The sequence below is a fragment of the Solanum lycopersicum genome, chromosome 5 (genome assembly GCF_036512215.1).
Source record: "Solanum lycopersicum chromosome 5, SLM_r2.1".
Taxonomy (NCBI): domain Eukaryota; kingdom Viridiplantae; phylum Streptophyta; class Magnoliopsida; order Solanales; family Solanaceae; genus Solanum; species Solanum lycopersicum.
The window spans coordinates 4348273-4367576 of record NC_090804.1 but is presented as its reverse complement, the minus strand read 5'-3'; the positions used below and the strand labels follow the sequence as shown (position 1 = coordinate 4367576).

Below are 19304 nucleotides of genomic sequence, written 5' to 3'. Positions count from 1 at the left end.
TTTTTTATGTGTTTATTTTCTAGTCATTATTACCACTTGCAAAGATCTCTTGCGTCTAAGGCAAGAATTCTTTTAAGTATTTGCATGCGTTGCATTTTTGTTTTTCCTTTAATATTCAAATTTAAGATTTAATCAGTATGAGTTATGGTGGGATGATTGAGATTCTTTCATTCTTACTCAGAAATGTAAGTTTTGAGCTTCAAGAAATAAAAGAAGAAATCCTCTAAAAATGGGCATTGTAGCGCGTTCGAATTCAAATTTAATTAAAGTAATAGAACGATTTTCATATAAACATCAAACACTGAGCAAAAAACGAAAAGAAAAATAATTCAAGATTTAATTGAAAGTTCATAAAACTTCTAGTTGAAGTTTTGTATGTTTATTAATTGGTGCATGCATCTAATATTAGACTCCTCATCGATTAAAAAATGGTGTGTTGGAGAAGTTTACCTAAAATATTTTCTATACAATGTTTTATGTTTTTATTTGATTGGTCAAATATTTTAAATAATATTTTTTAAAAAGAAAATTCAAAATGATGAACATGACTTTCCTCACGAGTTTCATCTGGGTGATTGGTTCAGTCGCTTTCGAGTACTCAGATTGACGGATAGTGAGATAGCATACTCATATGATTGATTTAAAATCAACCACTTATAGATGACCTTTGATTCTTCGGACGAGTATGCTAGAAAGGATGTTTAGACGTTTACTTGGATCGTACGTGTATAATGTGTTTTCCAAGTAAACGTTTAATGTTCCTTTTCTGAAGAAGTCTAAGGGGTTTTCTGTCTTATTTAGGACCAAACAACTTTTAGGTTATTAGCCCTCTTGGGACCACAATAAATAAGAGAAAGTCGATTGTTGCCTCTAAAAAGGCTCGAATACCGCCTAAACCAGTGTAAGGTTGAGATAATTAGAAAAATAAATTACATAAATGACAGTTAATATTACTGCCACAACAACACCCCACCCCTAGCACCTCCTCACCTTCGTTGTGTTTATCTAAAGTAAAGTATGGTGAATTAATATTTTTTGCTTACTAATCACAAATACAAGAAATAAGAAAGAAAAATCTTATAGCTTCTAGAAAAATGTTTAACTATTAATCGACAACTACTTTAGCTTTAACCCGTTCAAACTTCGTTCAACTCGATCATTTAACACCTTTAATCACAAGCTATATAGGATTTTGTTAATTTTCTAGCAACTCTTTTTTAGTCTCTTCAAATTTACATATTTTTACTACATTGCAGGCCTTTTCTTGTTTTCATTTTCAGGCCCACTGGGCTTTAAAGACAGGACCAATTGTGTATTACAGAGTAGAGATATTGGGCTGGACTTATATAACACTACAAAAATGTCTTAGTGAAAACTCGATAAGTATCGTATCAGAATTTTTAATTAATTGGCGATGAACGTTACACAACATATTATCGATTGACACTATCAAATACGTAGACGATGGGAGAAAATGAAAAGAAAAAAAAAAGACGGTACTCATAACACGAGAGGTCGATCCAAAATGGTTTGTTAAATATATATCTCAATCTATGTGAAATATTTTTAATAAATCTTAAAAAATGTTATGGCCCATGCAGGTCTCGAACCTGCGACCTTCGCGTTATTAGCACGACGCTCTAACCAACTGAGCTAATAGGCCAAGTGGGTACAAATGTCCATTTTATCATTAAGATATTTATTTCGTTGTTTACTATGCTTTGTTTAGAATATTATTTGGACAAAGAGAGTAAATGAAGGGTCCTACATGAAAAATAATTCACATTTATTTGTTATGTTTCGTATTTCGAAAATTAATTTGACTAATTTTTAAAGTAAAATTAAATTATATTAATTTGATATTTTAAATTAAAAATTAAATTGTCAAAAACTATATAAACTTTTTTATTGTTTGACTCTAAAAAATACATTATGACTATTAAAAGTGACGGAGATAATATAACATTAATAGGAAAATAATAATAATGAAGGGTCCAAATCACACCAATATTTTAAATTCCAATATTTTTATATATGGAAATGTAAGGAATTAGAGTGGCATTACTAATAAGTTTATTTACATGTCTTATTAAAACCAATTAACACAAAGAAAATTGTTTTTTTAAAAAAAATATTTTCTCTTTTATTTTTATCTCTTGTTGATATGGGCTAAGGATAAGGATATCAAGTAACATCGTGGGACCTATGAATTATGATATGATAATCTTAAAAATTCAATAATAATAAAAAATAAATACCCTCTCCATTTCATTTATTTTACCTATTTTCTGTTTATCACTTTTTTTATTTTAAAACATTTTTTTTTCGATCAATTATTTTTAAGTAACATGTTTCAGACCATAAAATTAAAAGATATTTTAATTCTAGATCACAAAATTCAAAAATCTTATTTAAATTTTTAAGCTTCGCGTCAAGATAAAATCGAAAAAAAAATTAAAAAAAAAGTTATAATGATTTGTTTTTTTTAAAAAAAATCTCGATCATATCCAAAATTTCTTTAGCCTTTGACTTAATTTTAAAGTATATTTCATTATACGTTGCAATTTATAGTTTTTAGATTGTCTTTTAATATTTAAATTAAAATTGACTTTCAAAAATAAATACTCTTATTTTAAGACCGAATGAATGTTTTCTAAAAAAAAAAGACCGAATGAATAATATTATGTAATTTTAAATTATTGCGTCAAGATAAGACACAAGATCTTGGAGAATTAAATAATGTACTCGTAAGACGAAAATATTATCAAGTAAATAATATTGTCCAAATTTATTATTCAATATAAATATTTAAAAAAATAAAAAATATTATAAAATGGTGGGGTCATTATAACAAATATTAATTCCTTTATATTTTCATAAGAAAGTTGCGTGTATATTTTTTTCTTTTCCTCTAACCTTATTTATTTCTCACTTAAATTTAATTAATTCTTATTCGAATAGAAAGAAAGAATAATTTTGAATATAGATAATTTTTTTAGTAAAATCCTTTCATATCAAAAATTTATATTTATCATTCTATTATAATTTCAACAAAAGCTAAATTTATAAATCATCAAATTAATAACAGTATATGGAACGCCCAAGATTTAAAGGATATTTATAACTTAAACTTTTAACAATTGGGACCAAAATTAACCTATGCATCCCCACCTTAAATCCCTCGACTATATAGGCAAACATCATTTTCCACCACATTTGAGTTATATATATATATATACTAGATATTATGTGTAAGCGTTAGTGCTAGTTTAATGTATGTTAATTTTTAAAAAAAATTTATGTGACACAAATATAATTTGAAAAGTGAACTAAATTTTTTTATATGTGTTTTTTTAAAGAATATTTTAAATTGTTAATATATATACCTTTTTGTGTCATTTTCGAATAATATATGTTACTGTATCTGTTTTATTTTATGTGATTTTTGGAAAGTCAACAAAATTTCTTGTATGATACTCACATATTTTTATTTGTCATTTGACTGTGATTCATAGTACTTTTTAGTTCTTACATTATTTTCAAACAAAAGATGTAACTTTTTTTTCCCAATAAAAATAAAGGAATCAACCAAATTTCATTATGTGTTTTGATTATGTTCTTCTAAAAATATCTTAAATTGTCACACTGCGTTTTTAAGCTTCTTTTTTATGTAATTTTCAAATATGTAACAAATTAGAAATTAAAACGAAGAATTAAAGTTTTCAAATAGTTATATTTTATATTAAAACGTTCAAATCTATAAAACTCCTAAATGCACAAATTAATAGAAGGAAGACAAACACTTTATTTTTTTTAAAAAATATATGAAAGCTCATTTAATAATTACACACACCCGCACGCACGCACGCACAGGGGAGTATTTTTATTGTATTATAAGTGTATAGGACGAACACACACACACACACAGGGGAGTATTTTTATTGTATTATAAGTGTATAGGACGAAAATATATGTATTTGCATATGTATATACAATTTTCTCACGCTTTATACAAATACAAACGCAATTTATACATTTCGCTTATGTTTATATAAGTGAGAAAGGCGAGGGTTGTGAGCGAGATCTGGAAGAGGGGAGAAAGGGGAACAAAAATATATGTATTTATACAATTTTCTCTGTTTTATACAAATAGAAACAATTTGTATACACTTGTTTTATATAAAAAGTGAGGAAGCGAGCGAGAGATTGAAGCGAGAATGGGAGAGTGGCGAGCGAGATTTTTGAGAGAAAGGCGACTGACAAATTTTGGCAAACGTTTGCTATGGAGCACAACTAAATCAAACCCTAGCAACTCCATTTATTTTAGGTTATTAATTTGCTATATATACAATTATCCCCTTTTTATAAGCATAATGAATAGAAAAAATATTAATAATTAAACTAAAAATAATAGTAAAATAGAGTAATAATAAAATAGGTTATCACAATAAAAGTAAGTAAAGTAATAACAAAATAAGTTAATGGTAATAACAATAAACTTAAGATGTTCTAGAACTATTTAATTTTTTTATTATCATTCTTGATAAATTTTTATAGCGTGAAATTACATTTTTGTTCTCGATCATTTTTCACTTTATTTATAGAAGTATGTTTCTAGAATTATTTATTATCTTTCTTAATATATTTTGTTAGCATACACTTATATTTTTGCCCTTGGTCGTCCTCCTACTTCACTGTTCTCTCTCTCTCTCTATATATATATATATATATATATATATATAAACGAAAGAATATTTGTAATGTGTTAATGAAATTGCGTTATTCAAGTCGAGTCAAAAATAATCGTTATTAATTAGGTTGAGTCGAATAAAATATAATTGTTATTAAATAAGTTGAATTGAGCTTAAAATAATCGTTATTATGTTGCGTAAGAACTAATCATTATTAAACAAGTTGAATTGAGCTAAAAATAATTGTGTTATTAAACAAAATGTTTGGAGCAAAAAATAATTGTTACTAAACAAGTAGAGTCGAGTAAAAAATTTATAATCATTATTACACAAGTTGTATCAAGCGAGGAATCATCACTATTAAACAAATTGAGTCGAGCCAAAAGTGAATGTTATTAAATTATGTTTAGTTATGCAAAAAATAACTGTTATGAAATAAGTTGAATCGAGTAAAACATAATCGTTAGTAAACAAGCCAAGTCGAATAAAAAATAATTGTTGTTAAACCAGGTGAATCAAGCAAAAAGTAATCGTTGTTAACAAGTTATTTCGCGACAAAAATAATCGTTCTAAACTAGCTGAGTCGATCCTACAATATATGTTGTATAAAAAAGCGAAATTCAGTAAAAATAATTATTACAAAATGAATTGTTGCGAGACAAATGGGGCACGCTTTGAAAAAAACGATCTGTTACCGAGTCATCTTATTGGAAACAAGAGCATCTCTCAACACAAATAAATCGAATCAAGCCAAAAGTAATCAATATGAACCAAGATGAATGAATCAAAAATAATCGTTATTAAACAAATCGAGCAGAACAAAAAATAATTATTTTGAAATAAGCTGAATCGAGCCTAAAAATAATTTTTATTGAACAAGTTGAGTCGAGCCCACAATAATAATCAAATAAATCGTATCAAGCACAACAACGATTATTAAAAAATCGAGTCGAGCCACATAACTTTTTACTGATTAGAGAAGTCTTCGAATCGAACAAAAAATAACCAAATAAAATAAGCATGAGTTTTCACCAATTAGAAAAATCCTCTTTTATACGACTAGAAGATTTTTATACGGAATATCTATATTATGACTTACGAAATCACTTACGTAAGTCACAACTCACAAGTAAGAGTTTGATGACATCCTTCGAGAAAATACGTTTAAATTTATTTACATACCGATCATCAAATATATATTTTTCTTTTTTCATAAAAATTAATTCACGTAACTAATTAAATAATTAATATCTATTCTTTCTTCTTTTTCATAAGATATTTGATAACTTTATGGATCTGAACATTTGATAAAAAAACTGCTGATTAAAAAATAAGTGTATTCTTTTGTACCGAACACAATTTTTTTCTTATGTTTTTTCTCTCTTAACAATTATATATATATATATATATATATATATATATATATATATCTTAGACTCGCTTATGTGGCACCATTACAAATTATTATTTTTTTTACAAATTTAGTCTTTTCTTTTATGAAAAAAATTGTGACTTTTATGAAAAGTTGAAATTTTTATAAAAATTTGTGACTTTAGTGAAGAGTTGCGATTTTTATGAAAAATTACGACTTTTATGAAAGACTATGAGCTTTTTGAACGGTTGCAGGTTTTTTAATTTTTTTTAATCTTTTTGATACAACACAATAAACATTTGTGCGAATCAACCTTTGTTGTCTATAAATGAAGGAATTTCCTCTTATTTTAACACAACGAAAATTCTGAAATTCCTTCTTCTTTTCTTCCCGATCAAATATTTATATATACTTTGGTTGTTTGAGTGATTCGCTGACACCATTGCTTATATTACATATGATATATATTTTACAATTATTAATTTTTAGCTTATGTTATTAAGGCTAAGACAATGTAATAATTTTCATTTTAAAGCTAAATGATAAGATATAATAATTTTTGTTTTTCTTTATATTATTAATGTTTGTTACTATATAATGTTTTATTTTTGATGTCAAATACATTTTAAATATTATTTTATAAATTTTGAGATATTAAATTTCGGTGAGAAATCGCAAATAACTTTACTAGTTTACATTATTTAATTTTAATTGTTAAAAAATTATGTTTCAATTATTCCATCAATAGATCATATCTGAAATTCAGAACATCCCAATTAGACTGGCGTTTTGCCTTAAAATCCAATTCTATAATAAGTTCTTGCAATTAACGTTGCTTTTCTGTCTTCTTTTCTTGTTCAAACTTCCAAAGACTCCACCTTTTTGCTTTTTCTTCAACACCCACCATTTTTTTTCTTGAAATTCTGCTTTATCTTTGACACCCACATCTTATTTTATCAATTTGATGTGGGGTTTTCTTGATTGGTGAAAAAGATTGGAACTTGGCTGTTTTTTTTTTGGGTGAAGTGATGGGTGGAAGGAAAATCTTGAAGTCTTTACAAGCAGTGGTAGCTCATGGATTGCTGTTTTGTTTCACTCTGCTTCTTGTTCTCAAGCTTGATCGAGCCATTCATAATTCTTGGTGGTTTGTGTTTCTTTACTTTCATTTTGGGATTTTTTTTCTTCCAGAATTTATGATTTTTTTGGGTTCTGATTGAGGAAGTTTTTGACAGTTAATGAGCATATATGTGGATGAAGTGAAGGTCTTTTTGTCTGAATTTCTCAAAATGACATCTTTGTTGAGATTAGTCTTGTTATTTAGTACTTTGAACCTTTGATGTTCTAGATTGTAACTTGGAAGCATGATTAAAAATTAAAACTGGAATGCTGCCTTTTGGATCATTGTTGAGCTTGGAAAAGGTGAAAACTTTAGGATTTTGGATGATTTGGTTACCCTAAAATTGTTAATAGGATTGTTGTTGAGTTTGAAAAAGGTGGGAATTTTAGGATTTTGGATGATGTGGCCCTAAAATTGTTAATAGGGTGGTTGTTGAGCTTGAAAAAGATTGGAACTTTAGGATTTTGCATGATGTGGTTACCCTAAGTTGTTAATAGAGTTGTTGTTGAGCTTTAAAAAGGTGGAAACTTAAGGATATTGGATGATGTGATTACCCTAAAATTGTTAATAGGATTGTTGTTGAGCTTGAAAAAGGTGGAAACTTTATGATTTTTGATGATGTGTGACATTAAAATTGTTAATGGGATTGTTGATGTGCTTGAAAAAAGGTGGAAACTCTAGGATTTTGGATTTAGTCACTCAAGAATGAAGAGGTGCATTACCTACCACCTAGACATTTGTGAAAATTGTTTCGTTTTTTGGGGAATTTCGAGTGTTTTATATTACACTATGTGAATACAGCACGAGTGAGAGGAAGATTGGTTTAAGTCTTACCGACAAAGTGGCTCCTTGCTCGTTGGAGTTCATTCTTTACTGTATGTAGAGTCTGTTTGAATTTGTGAAGGTAGATTTAACACAGAAGAATATCTTTGCTAAGAAAATTAATGAGAAACTCTAGGGACAAAAAGAAGGATTCACATGATATTCAATGACTTGGAAATAATATGTAAGTTTCAAGAGAATTTTATTGGTGTGTATTAGAGAAGAAAGGAACTCGTATGAATTATACAAGTTTCATACATGATGTGTACAAATGAAACATTCGCAAAGTGTGAAAATGAAGGAAAGATAATAAAGGAGTTCCTCACATACTCTGGGTATATGCCTTGAATTCCACTTGTTTACTCTAGTAATAGATGAGTTAACCAATAGTATATAGATAGAAGGTTCTTTGATTTATGCATTTCCAGATGATAGATTTTATTGATCGGCAAAGTCAACCAAAAATTCAAATTCTGAAGTAAGTTTTAGAATAAAGTATAAATAAGGTAGAATATATGCACCGCACCTTTAGTCTTCATAAAAAGAAGAAAGGTAAGGAGATTAGACAGGATTGTAGTGGGTACAAGTACAATTCAGATACTAAGCTCAATCTTCCAGGAGAATAGAATGGATGATAAATGAAGATGCAGAAAATAAAATTAAAACAGAATGGCTGAAATGGAGGAGTATTCCACTGCGGGGTGTCTTTTCTTTGGTGTGTACTACTATCTGTTTCTGCATTTGTTTTGTATCTTGCTATATTTCTGGTTATTTTCTTACAATCTTGGGTCGGATACCTTTCTTTTGAGCCAAGGATCTATCGAAAACAACCTTCTACCTCACAAAGGTAAGGCATAGGTTTGCGGACATCCTACCATCCCCAGACTCCACTTGTGTTATTACACTGGGTATGTTGGTGGTGAAAGTAAGGTTGTCTTTCTTCCAATTTTGTGTCTTGCCCCTTCTGGTATAAGTATTCTAATTGGTGGAAGTGAAATATGCTAGAGCATGCATATGTGTGTGTGTTGAGAGAAAAGGTATCTCAGAAATATAAGCACTGGTTACTAAAGCCTTAGTACTCTATTTTCTGCATTACCATTTGCAGTATACAGGGACTTGAGTTTCTAAGTATTGCTGTATATTTCTTTTCTCCTTTTATTTTACAAGATACTTGAGAACATTAAAACTCCTACTCTCTTAAACAGTATGATTTGTGATTACAGTTGGTTTTCACAATTGGTTCGTTTTTGCAGGGTTGTTTTCGTTCCACTTTGGTTGTTTCATGTGGTTGTAGCAAGGGGTAGATTCTCATTACCTGCTCCATCAATGCCTCATGATCGACATGTATGACACATTAACATTTCTGATTTTTAGATTCAACGTTTCATGTGCCAGTCATTGCTGTTTGTATATTTTCAAAAAGCTGAATAGTGACACAAGCACATATTCCTTCATGAACAGTGGGCACCATTTCATGCTGTCATGGCGACACCGCTGCTTGTTGCTTTTGAACTACTTCTTTGTATCCATCTCGACAGCGCCTATGGTAAACAAGAAAATTTCCTTAGAACATCATTATCTGATGCATCTATAAGCAACTGCTTACTGCCTTCTTGCTGATTCGTAATGTTGTTCACTCACGTCTAGTTACTAGGGGCATTTTCACTAGACTTGCAACTCTACCTTAACCTTTTTCCTTTAACCTATTACTTACCTTTCAGTGCCTTGATCGTGCAAAATCTTAATTTCATCTGTTTAAATCTTGTATCATTTCTTTCTCTCTTTAAATTTGATATGCAATGCTACTTCATATAAGCGAAGCCACTTATTTGTGAACTGTGGATAATTGCAGCTGTAAGTTTGAAGATTGTGTTCTTTCCCCTGCTTGCACTTGAAATTGCTATCTTGGTTGATAATGTTAGGTAAGATACTTTTCCTGCCAAGAAATGCTGAACTTTTAAGCCATCTGGTGGCAGTTGAATTATTTTTGGGGAGGCATAATACTTAGAGCCTGTTTGGCTCAGCTTAAAAGCTGGTCAAACTGACTTAAAAGCTGATTTTTGACTTATTTAGCTGTTTGGCAATACTCAAAACAGCTTATTTTAAGTTTAAAAAAACTTATTTTAAGCCAAAAGTTAAAAGCTGGGGTAGGGGTGCTTTTTTATTTTTAGCTTATAAGCTGTTTTAAGTTGACCACATTTTTATCTTTTTGTGCTTAATATTTTTATACAATCTCCAAATTACCCATATAACCCTAACATTTCTTTCTTCCATTTATCCCTTTTCACGTTTGACATAACAACTTCAGCACTTTTATCCAAACGCATAACTGCTTATTTTAAAAATAAGTTTCAGCACTTTTAAAAGTACTTTTTTAAAGCTGCTTTTATTAAGCCCATCCAAACGGGCCCTTAAACACACACTCAAACTTGGCCTCAGTTGACAATAAGCACTCCAACTTTGAGGAGTGCACATATAGACACCTCAATTTGGTCTCAACTGGCAACAGAATACTCCAACTCGTCCCCAGTGTGTCTCGTAGACAGCAGATGCTGATGTGGCACATAAACTTTGGAGGTGTCTAGATGAACATTCTTTAAGTTGGAATGTGCAGCTGATATAGTGGAGAAGAGTTGAAGTTTCTAGATGTGCATACTCAAAGTTGGAGTGTTTATTTGGCCATTTGAGGCCATGTTTGAGTGTCTGTGTTTATGTATTATGCCTTTTTGGAATAAAGAGATTTGTGATAAGATGTCCAAACATATATTTTTTGCGGTACTTCAAAGCATGTAAATTATTGGTCTTGGTTTTGGATGTTTATCTAATTCCTTTTGAACTTCTCCCCATGCTCAGAATGTGCAGGGCGCTGATGCCTGGAGATGAAGAAAGCATGAGTGATGAGGCTATATGGGAGACCCTTCCTGTAAGTAAAGATATCCCATTCATTTTAAGAAACTACAGTTAACAATCATGTCATTCCTGTAGCTTATTTATTGGGAAGAATCTAATAGTAATATCTATTATACCTTTTAGAATGACCAGCTTAGAAACCTGATTTCTTCACTTGCATGAATCTGTAAACGAAAGAGCGTAGATGTTATTTTACGGGGTTTCAAAGGAAGTGCACTCTTAAATTCGGATCTTTTGTGAGTTGACTGCTATCTCCTCACCTGTGAAAATAGCGTTCAAACACAGTTTATGCTGAGGAGTTGCACATATTAGGAACAAACAGTTTAATTGCATATTTGAACCAGACTTTTTAAGTACTTTTTTCAGCTATATGCAGTCTGGTGTTATGTGCCTTGAATTCATATGCTTTGTGTTGTACCCTATTGATGTGAAAGCTATTTGAAACTGTGATTGATTGGTACATACAATTTCCACTAATATGTGCACATTGGTAGTTTCTAAAAGTCGTCTTATCATCTATGTCTCAGCACTTCTGGGTTGCAATCGCTATGGTCTTCTTCATAGCAGCAACAGCATTTACTCTTCTGAAGATTTGCGGTAATTATTAGACTCAGTTTCTGTACCTGTCATTGAATTCGTCTGGCTAAATTGCACCATTTGCTTCTTCTCATTTGATTTTATATCTGTACGTTCTTATCAGTTTATAGCTGTATGGAACATTAAAAAAAACATGTTTAAAAATGGCAAGCAAAAGAAAGATTATACTATTACTAAGAGTTAAAAGAGTTTGGTCCATTGGTGCAAATTACAGCAATGCTTATTCTCCTAGAGTTGCAGGCTTGTTAGTCTATTAAAGCCTTCAAGCCAGCCATCAAGTAACCAGTACAAGGGTACGTTTTACCCCTGTTTGTATCAATAGGTGTTTCTCTGTTATTTCAAAGAAATAAATCCTAGCAACTGGGTTGTATCCTCCTTTTTTGTGAAACAAAATTTAAGGTTTGTCATAAACCTACTAGGTATCTTATCTGAACGAAGTTCTCGACTAACATTTAACTGCATTCATGGTTAAAGAAAGATCTGAACCATCAGCTGACTGACAATGTGTGGTATTACTCACTGAAGATTGTAATATAATGTATTAATAAGTAGAAAGGATACTTCAACACTCCATAAGTTACATGTAGCATCTTGTTGATGACAATCTACTTTCCTTGAGCTTAGTGTTGATAACTTTTAAGTGATAAATTAACTCAGTTCGTTCTCCAAATAAGGATCAGTGGCTGTTTACCGTTGTTTTTAATTGCTCGATAGGTGGCCATAATATGTGAATTCAACAATCATATGCATTTTGACTGTGATTCATGCAGCCTAGGAGTTAAATTATTATTTCCCTACTTCAGCTTTATTTACAACAACGTACCCAGTGTAATCCCCAAGTGGGGTCTGGGAAGGGTGGTGTGTATGCTATCTTGTGAAGGTGGAGAGGTTGTTTTCGGCTCAAGTAACACATAAAAAATTAAGTATGTAAAGCAAATACAGTAGTAAAGAAGTCATGCTAACAACAATATAGAAGAGAACAAAAGCAACGACAAATAATATGATAGACGAAGAAAGAAAACAACAGGTATTACTAAATCGAAGAATACACTAGTATGAGAGTAATAATGAACAACATGCTCTACTATCAATTAACCTTCCTAATCCTCCTATCTAGGGTCATGTCATCGGTTAGTTGCAGGTATGCCATGTCTTGTCCAATCACCTCTTCCCAATACTTCTTCGGCCTACCTCTTCCTCTTCTCTTCCACCACGTCACTGGCATCAGCATATCTTCTCTTCACCTCTACATCTGCTTTATTTAAAGAACAAAAATTTGCAAATGTTCTTGTTTGTGGTAATACTGTTAGAAACGTAGTGATCCAAATATTAAGCTGGACTACAGATTAGTTTGATAGAATAGTTATAATTATTGGCTTTTCCACCTCATTCGTTTATCAAATTACAGTTTCATGTTTGTTTGCTGTGAATTGCAGGAGATGTTGCTGCTCTTGGGTGGTGGGATTTATTCATTAACTACGGGTACTAAAGTTCCCCATTTATCCTGCGTAATTGGCAATTGTGCCTGATTGCTTGCTAAACCTGTATCATACTTGGCATTCAGTGTCGCAGAATGCTTTGCCTTTCTTATCTGCACAAAATGGTACAACCCTGCAATCCACAGACAGTCAAGTCTGCGTACACCCAGCTCTTCTATAACAAGTTCTTCTATAACAAGCATGAGATATCTTACCCGGAACAGTGGATTTCTTGCATCTGTGGATGAAGATGATCAGCATAGTGGAATATGCAGTTTGCAGGACATTGGTGGTCATGTGATGAAAATTCCTCTTATTTGTTTCCAGATATTGCTTTTTATGCGCTTAGCGGTACGAAAATTCTAAGAACTAAGAAGTTTTTTTTTCAATATTCCAGTTAGTTAAGATGTGCAACTAACACATTTTGATTACAGGGGACCCCACCAAGTGCTGCATTTATCCCAATTCCTGTTCTGTTTATTCCTCTTTTCCTACTTCAAGGAGCTGGTCTTTTATTCTCTGTTTATAGACTTGTGGAGACGGTTATTCTTCTGGTAGATGGTGAACGTGGTGTTAGAAGCTATTTTAGGATGTCTTCTGTTATTCGTGATTCTTTCAGTTGCATGCGTCATGGGTCAAGGTAATGATATCAAGGCGAAACTGTACAATTTCTGATCCTTCCCAACATTGTTTAGTTTTTAATTCATTCGACGTGCTTGTCTCTTTGTGTTGATCTTATTGATACAGGTTGTTAGGTTGGTGGTCAATTGATGAAGATAGCCGAGAGGAACAAGCTCGTCTATATTATGCAGAGACAGAGACATCTGGGTCAGTGTCTGTCAATAATTGCAGCTTTTGTATTTCTATCCAGTACCTTCAGGGTCATCTGGTTCAGCGTTATAGATGGCCTTTTTTTTTTATGTGTGTGTGTGGTGTGTGTGTGTGTTGGCGTCTTTATAGAAATTTTCTGTAAAATTACTGCCACTACAACAACATACGCAACATAGTTGGGGTGGGTAGTGTGTAAGCAAACCTTACCCCTACCTTGTTTTAGGTAGAGAGGTTGTTTCCAAAAGACCCTCGTCTCAAAGAAAGCAAAAACACAACATTCATGAAGACATGAGCAGTAATAGCAGGATAAAAAGAAAATTAAAGCATACGAGAGAACAAGTAGTAGGAGAAAACTAAGGGGGAGAAATATGGAAATAGTAAATAATACCAATACTACTAGCTGGAGAGACCAGACAGGAAACAATTTACTACTAGCCTTGTACTCAAATCCTCGACCTCTATACCCTCCTATCAAGGGAAAATTTGTTGTTACTGAATAATTAATATTGGGAATACCACTATGACACTGTTGCAGCCTGTTACTGGCTCGGAGAGATTCACTTCATCATTAAACCCAAATTCTTGGCTTAACAGTCTCATATCAAACAAGAGCTTGATGAATGAAAATTACTGATGAAAAAATGATCTAAGCTTTCAAAAGCGATTAGATATAGATACTGTAAAAGCAGGACTGTTGGTCAATAAAAAGATTCTAGAAATTACTTGTTGCTTATACGACTTTTGTCTAATTTTCTTACAATGGGTAAAATTTCTTGATGGTCTACGCTTGAAGCTCTTACTGAAGTTGTACATGCATGCAGTGTTTACTTATACTTCAACTGATATATCTTCACGGCGTCTTCTGATTGTTATTTCAGGTACAATACTTTCTCACCTGATACTGTAAAGCAAATGCCTAAGGCGAAGCTTACTGAAGAGGTCATGTCTTTTTTCTTATTGCCTCTTTTCTTCGTTTCCTGTAGTGCTCTTACTGAGATGGTTAGCTTGACTGTTGCTATCTCAGATATGGAGATTACAAGCAGCACTTTGTGAGCAATCAGATTTCACACAGTCAAAACAGGAGGAGTTCGAAAGACTTCAAAATGTAAGATTACATCAAAATACTGTTAATATCTAATTGATGCATTATATTATCACGGGAATATCTAGCGTGCGTTTAACAAATATGTGATGTGTTTGAAACAAGGAATTGACTCGTGTTACCTTAGTATTTGTGTTATATTGTTTCTCGCCCTTGCTAATTCTTCACGAGTGGAATTTATTATGTAATCGGTGCTGGTATCTACTGAGCCACTTACATTTGGATCCTTTTGTCAGGAAAAAATTCTATGTAGAATTTGCTTCGAGGAACATATAAATATTCTCCTCCTTCCTTGTAGGCATCACATCCTCTGCAGGTATTACCTAGACTTCATGCCACTCGTTTTCTGCAGTCGTATATACATTCTTTCTATGATTTTCAATGTTCGATAAATATACTGTTTAAAGCAGTTTCCATATTTTGAAGGCATGTATTTCCTTGCAAGCTAGATTCGAAAGAAAATTAACGTTTCATTTCCTTTCTTGCATATCTAATCTGATTATTGCAACGGATCATTCTTTTTCAGTACCTGTTGTGACAAGTGCAAGAGGTGCCCTATCTGCCGTATGTTTATAGAAGAACGTTTACTTGTAAATGATGTGTAGTTACTATCGACAAAGAAGCTTAGTTTCCCCCGAGCTTGTTCTTTTGATCAGAGGAACAAGTTAGATGGTGAATGCGGTTTTATTGAGTCATGTCACCACAAGTATACATTGATTTCAATGTGTATTCGTCTGAATCGAGTTGTGTCTGTCTTGTGAACTGTGTATATTAAACACAAGATTATGTTAATACTGGCAATAGATTCTGTAAAGCAATTGTTATACCAGTTCTGTGCATATTTTCTCTGATCTATCAAATGTATGATGATGACATTTGACATTTTTACCAATTGTAATCTGAAGTTGGGAAAATGTTTTCCTTCATATCATTTTATAGTATCGCTCTCTCATATAACTCCTCGTTCAATTCTTTTGAATTCTTTTATTAATCGTTCGAGGATTCCCCCTCCCAACTAGTTCTTTCATCCTCCTTGAAGAGTTATACTAATTTAACGATGTCCTATATACCATTAAAGTTATGTTCATTTGCAATGAGTGGCCTACGCGCTCTTACTTGATCGCTTGATGTCTACTCGGTCACCACGATGGCAAAGATTAAAGGCGGCTGCTTGTAAACTAGACAGGTTGTATTTATTACCTCTTGAATTTTGGATTTGTTGTCCTATAACTAACGAGTCCTTTAAATTATAGGAATGACAAAATCAATAGATATTGAGCTTTACTATTATTTGGGGAAAAAAGACGAATATACTCCTGAACTATCATAAATGATATGTAAATATCCTCCGTCATATTTCTGGGATGTTGGTGTCCCTATCGTTCAAAAATTAGAAATATATGTCCTGCACTCTAACGGAAGACAAAATTGGTACAATCTTATCCGTCGATTCGATATTTGATAAATGTCCGATCGATGGATAATATTATGCCACGTGTATGTCTGTCAATATAAAGGGTATATATGCTTAAGTTTTAGGAGTAGGACACTAATATCCCAAAAGTATGACGGAGAGTATCTGCATACCATTTACAATTGTTCGGGATATATCTGTCCTTTTTCCTTGTATTTTTTTCATCGATACAAAGGAAAATGACAAATATTTACATCAAAATAAGGGGAAATATTCACGAGTCTTTCTCGATCCATCTTTTTTTTTAAAAAAATCATTGAAAGACACATCCATAGTGCAAAAGGACTCATTTGTGTACAAATCACAAACTTCAAGGTCTTTTTTGCCATCAATTGAAAATCCAATTTGACAGCCCTTTATAAAAATTTCATGATGCAACTACACTTGTAGGGATTATTTTATCTGCAAATTAAACACAACACGTTAAAAATTAATATAATCTATTCAAAATTATGATTTAAATGGTAACACCATAGGCACGTTAACGATAATGGCTTTGTACCAATAACAGTGTCATAAAATGAAACGGAAATAATATATTTATACCTGCGGCAATAGCTAATAGGACATCCTCAGTAATTGTAACTCTTGGTAATTTTTTTCCAATTTTATTTTCCTATATATTAAGCTGCATTTATTTTTAGAAAAATTAATGAAATAAATAGAAATAAAAATTAGTGAATATAAAAAAACAATTACCTTGAAAATTAGTCTCTATTTATTAAGAAAACAGTATTTTTGATCCAACTAAGTGACAAAGTAAGGTATATTTGACCAAGTTATTAATTTGGGGTATTTATAAGGGCATTTTGACACTTTTCTATAGTTAATTACACATTAAATTTATTTAACTTCTTGGTATGTTTTACTTTTTAATTTTTTAAATTTTCTTCATTAAATTTCTGAATCTATCACTAATAAACACACACCTATATTAATATATGGACATTTTTCAAAAAAGAAACATGAGTTATTACATTCTAAATCTATCTTCTTTTTTTTTTCCTACTCGATGTTCGAAACCAACGTTAAAGCTCCGACTAAATCCGAATCGCACATTGTAGAGCCCATTTGGGGGTGGCGCTCCCAACATAATTTTCTCCATACCCAGGACTCGAACCCGAGACCTCTGGTTAAGGGTGAAACACTCCGTGCACCACAATCCATGTTGGTCATTCTGAATCTATCACTGATAAACACATACACCTATATTAACATATAAACATTTTTCAAAAAAGAAACATGAATTATTACGTACAATTTCTATCGCCAAACAACAAATATCGTTGATCCTATTTAATGACGGATTATCGAAAAATGTATTTACCTTTGAGATTGCCATCACCATAAATTTGGAAATGATCAAGAGGAGGAAGAACATGAGAAGGATGTTTATTGTCATAATATGGCCAAGAAGCAATTGAATTGCAACAAATATAAGTATAAGGTATTTTCATTTCCTCTATAAATCTTCTAATTTTTCTCTTTTGTTTATACATATTTAGCCCTGGCTCCACTGGATTTCATCTGTCCACTTCATGTCCAAAATCTGATGGCAAAAATCTCTTTTAGAAAAAAATAAACACGACGTTATTTGTTATAACATGTTAAAATTTACTGATCACAAAAAAATATCATCCGTACGTATATATATGTCATTGTCATTTTAATTACTTTAATAAGGTCATAACTACTGAGAAGGTTCTGTAATCAAAGTAATTTCGTTACTTTTGTGTATTCATTGGATGGTAACTCTTTTGGAAGTTACTTAGGGGGCGATTACTATGCATAGACTGACTGAATGACGAAATCATTCACTGACAAACTTTCATGTAATTTACTGTCACTCATCATGTCAGCAGTCTCACTTCTGATATCTCTTAGTCACAATAAACCCTAATTCTTGAATCCACATTTGGTCTTGCATTTATCTTCTTTTTTTTTTTAAACAAAGACTTATAAGCTTGACATTTACATTAATAAAATCTACGAAACATTCTCATCTTTCTTTTTCCGACTCTTTTACACTATCAGTGTATATGTCATGTCTTTGCACATAGATGAATTAAGGCTGGTTCAGTTGAATCCACTACTTTCGACTCTAAGTATAATATAAATATGTAACAAGAAAATAAATATATACGTATACCTATATAAGATCATAACTCACTCTAAATTCGTTAACTCTAGATCCCGAACTCGCCTAATTTTACTAGGAAAAAGATTACCTTGATAGACCCAACAACTTTTATGGCTTGAACAAGGACAAGTTGATCAAGTATACTTTCACCACCACCAACCGATATTACAATATCAATCTCATAAATTTTTGATCATTTGTAACACCCTATTAAAAAAAATTATAAAATAAGATTAAAAATTATTGCTAATTCATCGAAGTGAAAAACAAAAATATTCTGATAAGGACATTCCTAGATAATATCATCATGACTTTCGAAGTTAAGTCTGATTTTTTCTTATTGTTTTCATTTTTCGATCCACTCAAAAATAGTGAAAAATAAGTAACAAAGAGAATATGAGTGTAACATATTTACGTGCAATATTATGGGCCCCTTTATCTTCAAATTCTTTGATAATTTTGATCTTAGGATGAAAATTACTTGGAAATGATCTAACAAGAATATATGTTCTTCTATTAGCATCAAGACTTGCTTGTGTTATAAATTGTCCGATGAATCCCGTCGCTCCGACGATCAGAATCCGGCCACCTTTTCCGGCAGATCCATTAGAAATTAATAATGGTGAAGACATTTTTTCTTTAACTTTCTCAAAATAAAATAAAATATCACAGCAAGAAACTAGAGAAAAAAAGAAAGAAATATTTGAGGTTTTTCAATTGGTTTGGATGTAATGGTTATGGTATTATATAAATACTATGGAATATGATGT

At 31.5% G+C, this 19304-nt stretch overlaps 1 protein-coding gene, 1 long non-coding RNA gene and 1 other non-coding gene across 5 annotated transcripts; 1 reads left to right on the top strand and 2 right to left on the bottom strand.

The window, feature by feature from the left end:
• Positions 1 to 1589: 1589 nt before the first annotated feature.
• Positions 1590 to 1663, bottom strand: TRNAI-AAU (transfer RNA isoleucine (anticodon AAU)). Its single transcript has one exon. It is a non-coding gene; the product is annotated as a tRNA-Ile (tRNA).
• Positions 1664 to 5919: 4256 nt separating this feature from the next.
• On the top strand, positions 5920 to 15877 carry LOC101266509 (uncharacterized). Of its 2 annotated transcripts, none has more exons than XM_004238920.5 (14): positions 5920 to 7207; positions 9256 to 9346; positions 9464 to 9548; positions 9855 to 9924; positions 10856 to 10925; positions 11440 to 11509; positions 12946 to 12991; positions 13074 to 13338; positions 13422 to 13627; positions 13735 to 13815; positions 14697 to 14757; positions 14843 to 14923; positions 15157 to 15236; positions 15447 to 15877. In XM_004238920.5, the coding sequence occupies exons 1-14, from the start codon at positions 7092 to 7094 to the stop codon at positions 15523 to 15525; spliced, it is 1401 nt and encodes a 466-aa protein (XP_004238968.1). In that variant the 5' UTR covers positions 5920 to 7091; the 3' UTR covers positions 15526 to 15877. The 2 variants fall into 2 exon arrangements, with proteins under 2 accessions (XP_004238968.1, XP_025886833.1); XM_026031048.2 differs by having other exon boundaries at positions 6680 to 8717.
• A 1449-nt stretch (positions 15878 to 17326) lies between these two features.
• Positions 17327 to 19258, bottom strand: LOC104647292 (uncharacterized). 2 transcript variants are annotated; one of them, XR_011221093.1, is made up of 4 exons: positions 18950 to 19258; positions 18623 to 18741; positions 17722 to 17943; positions 17327 to 17600 (listed from the first exon to the last, which is right to left on the bottom strand). It is a non-coding gene; the product is annotated as an uncharacterized lncRNA (long non-coding RNA). The 2 variants fall into 2 exon arrangements; XR_011221092.1 differs by having other exon boundaries at positions 17327 to 17583.
• Positions 19259 to 19304: the final 46 nt, after the last annotated feature.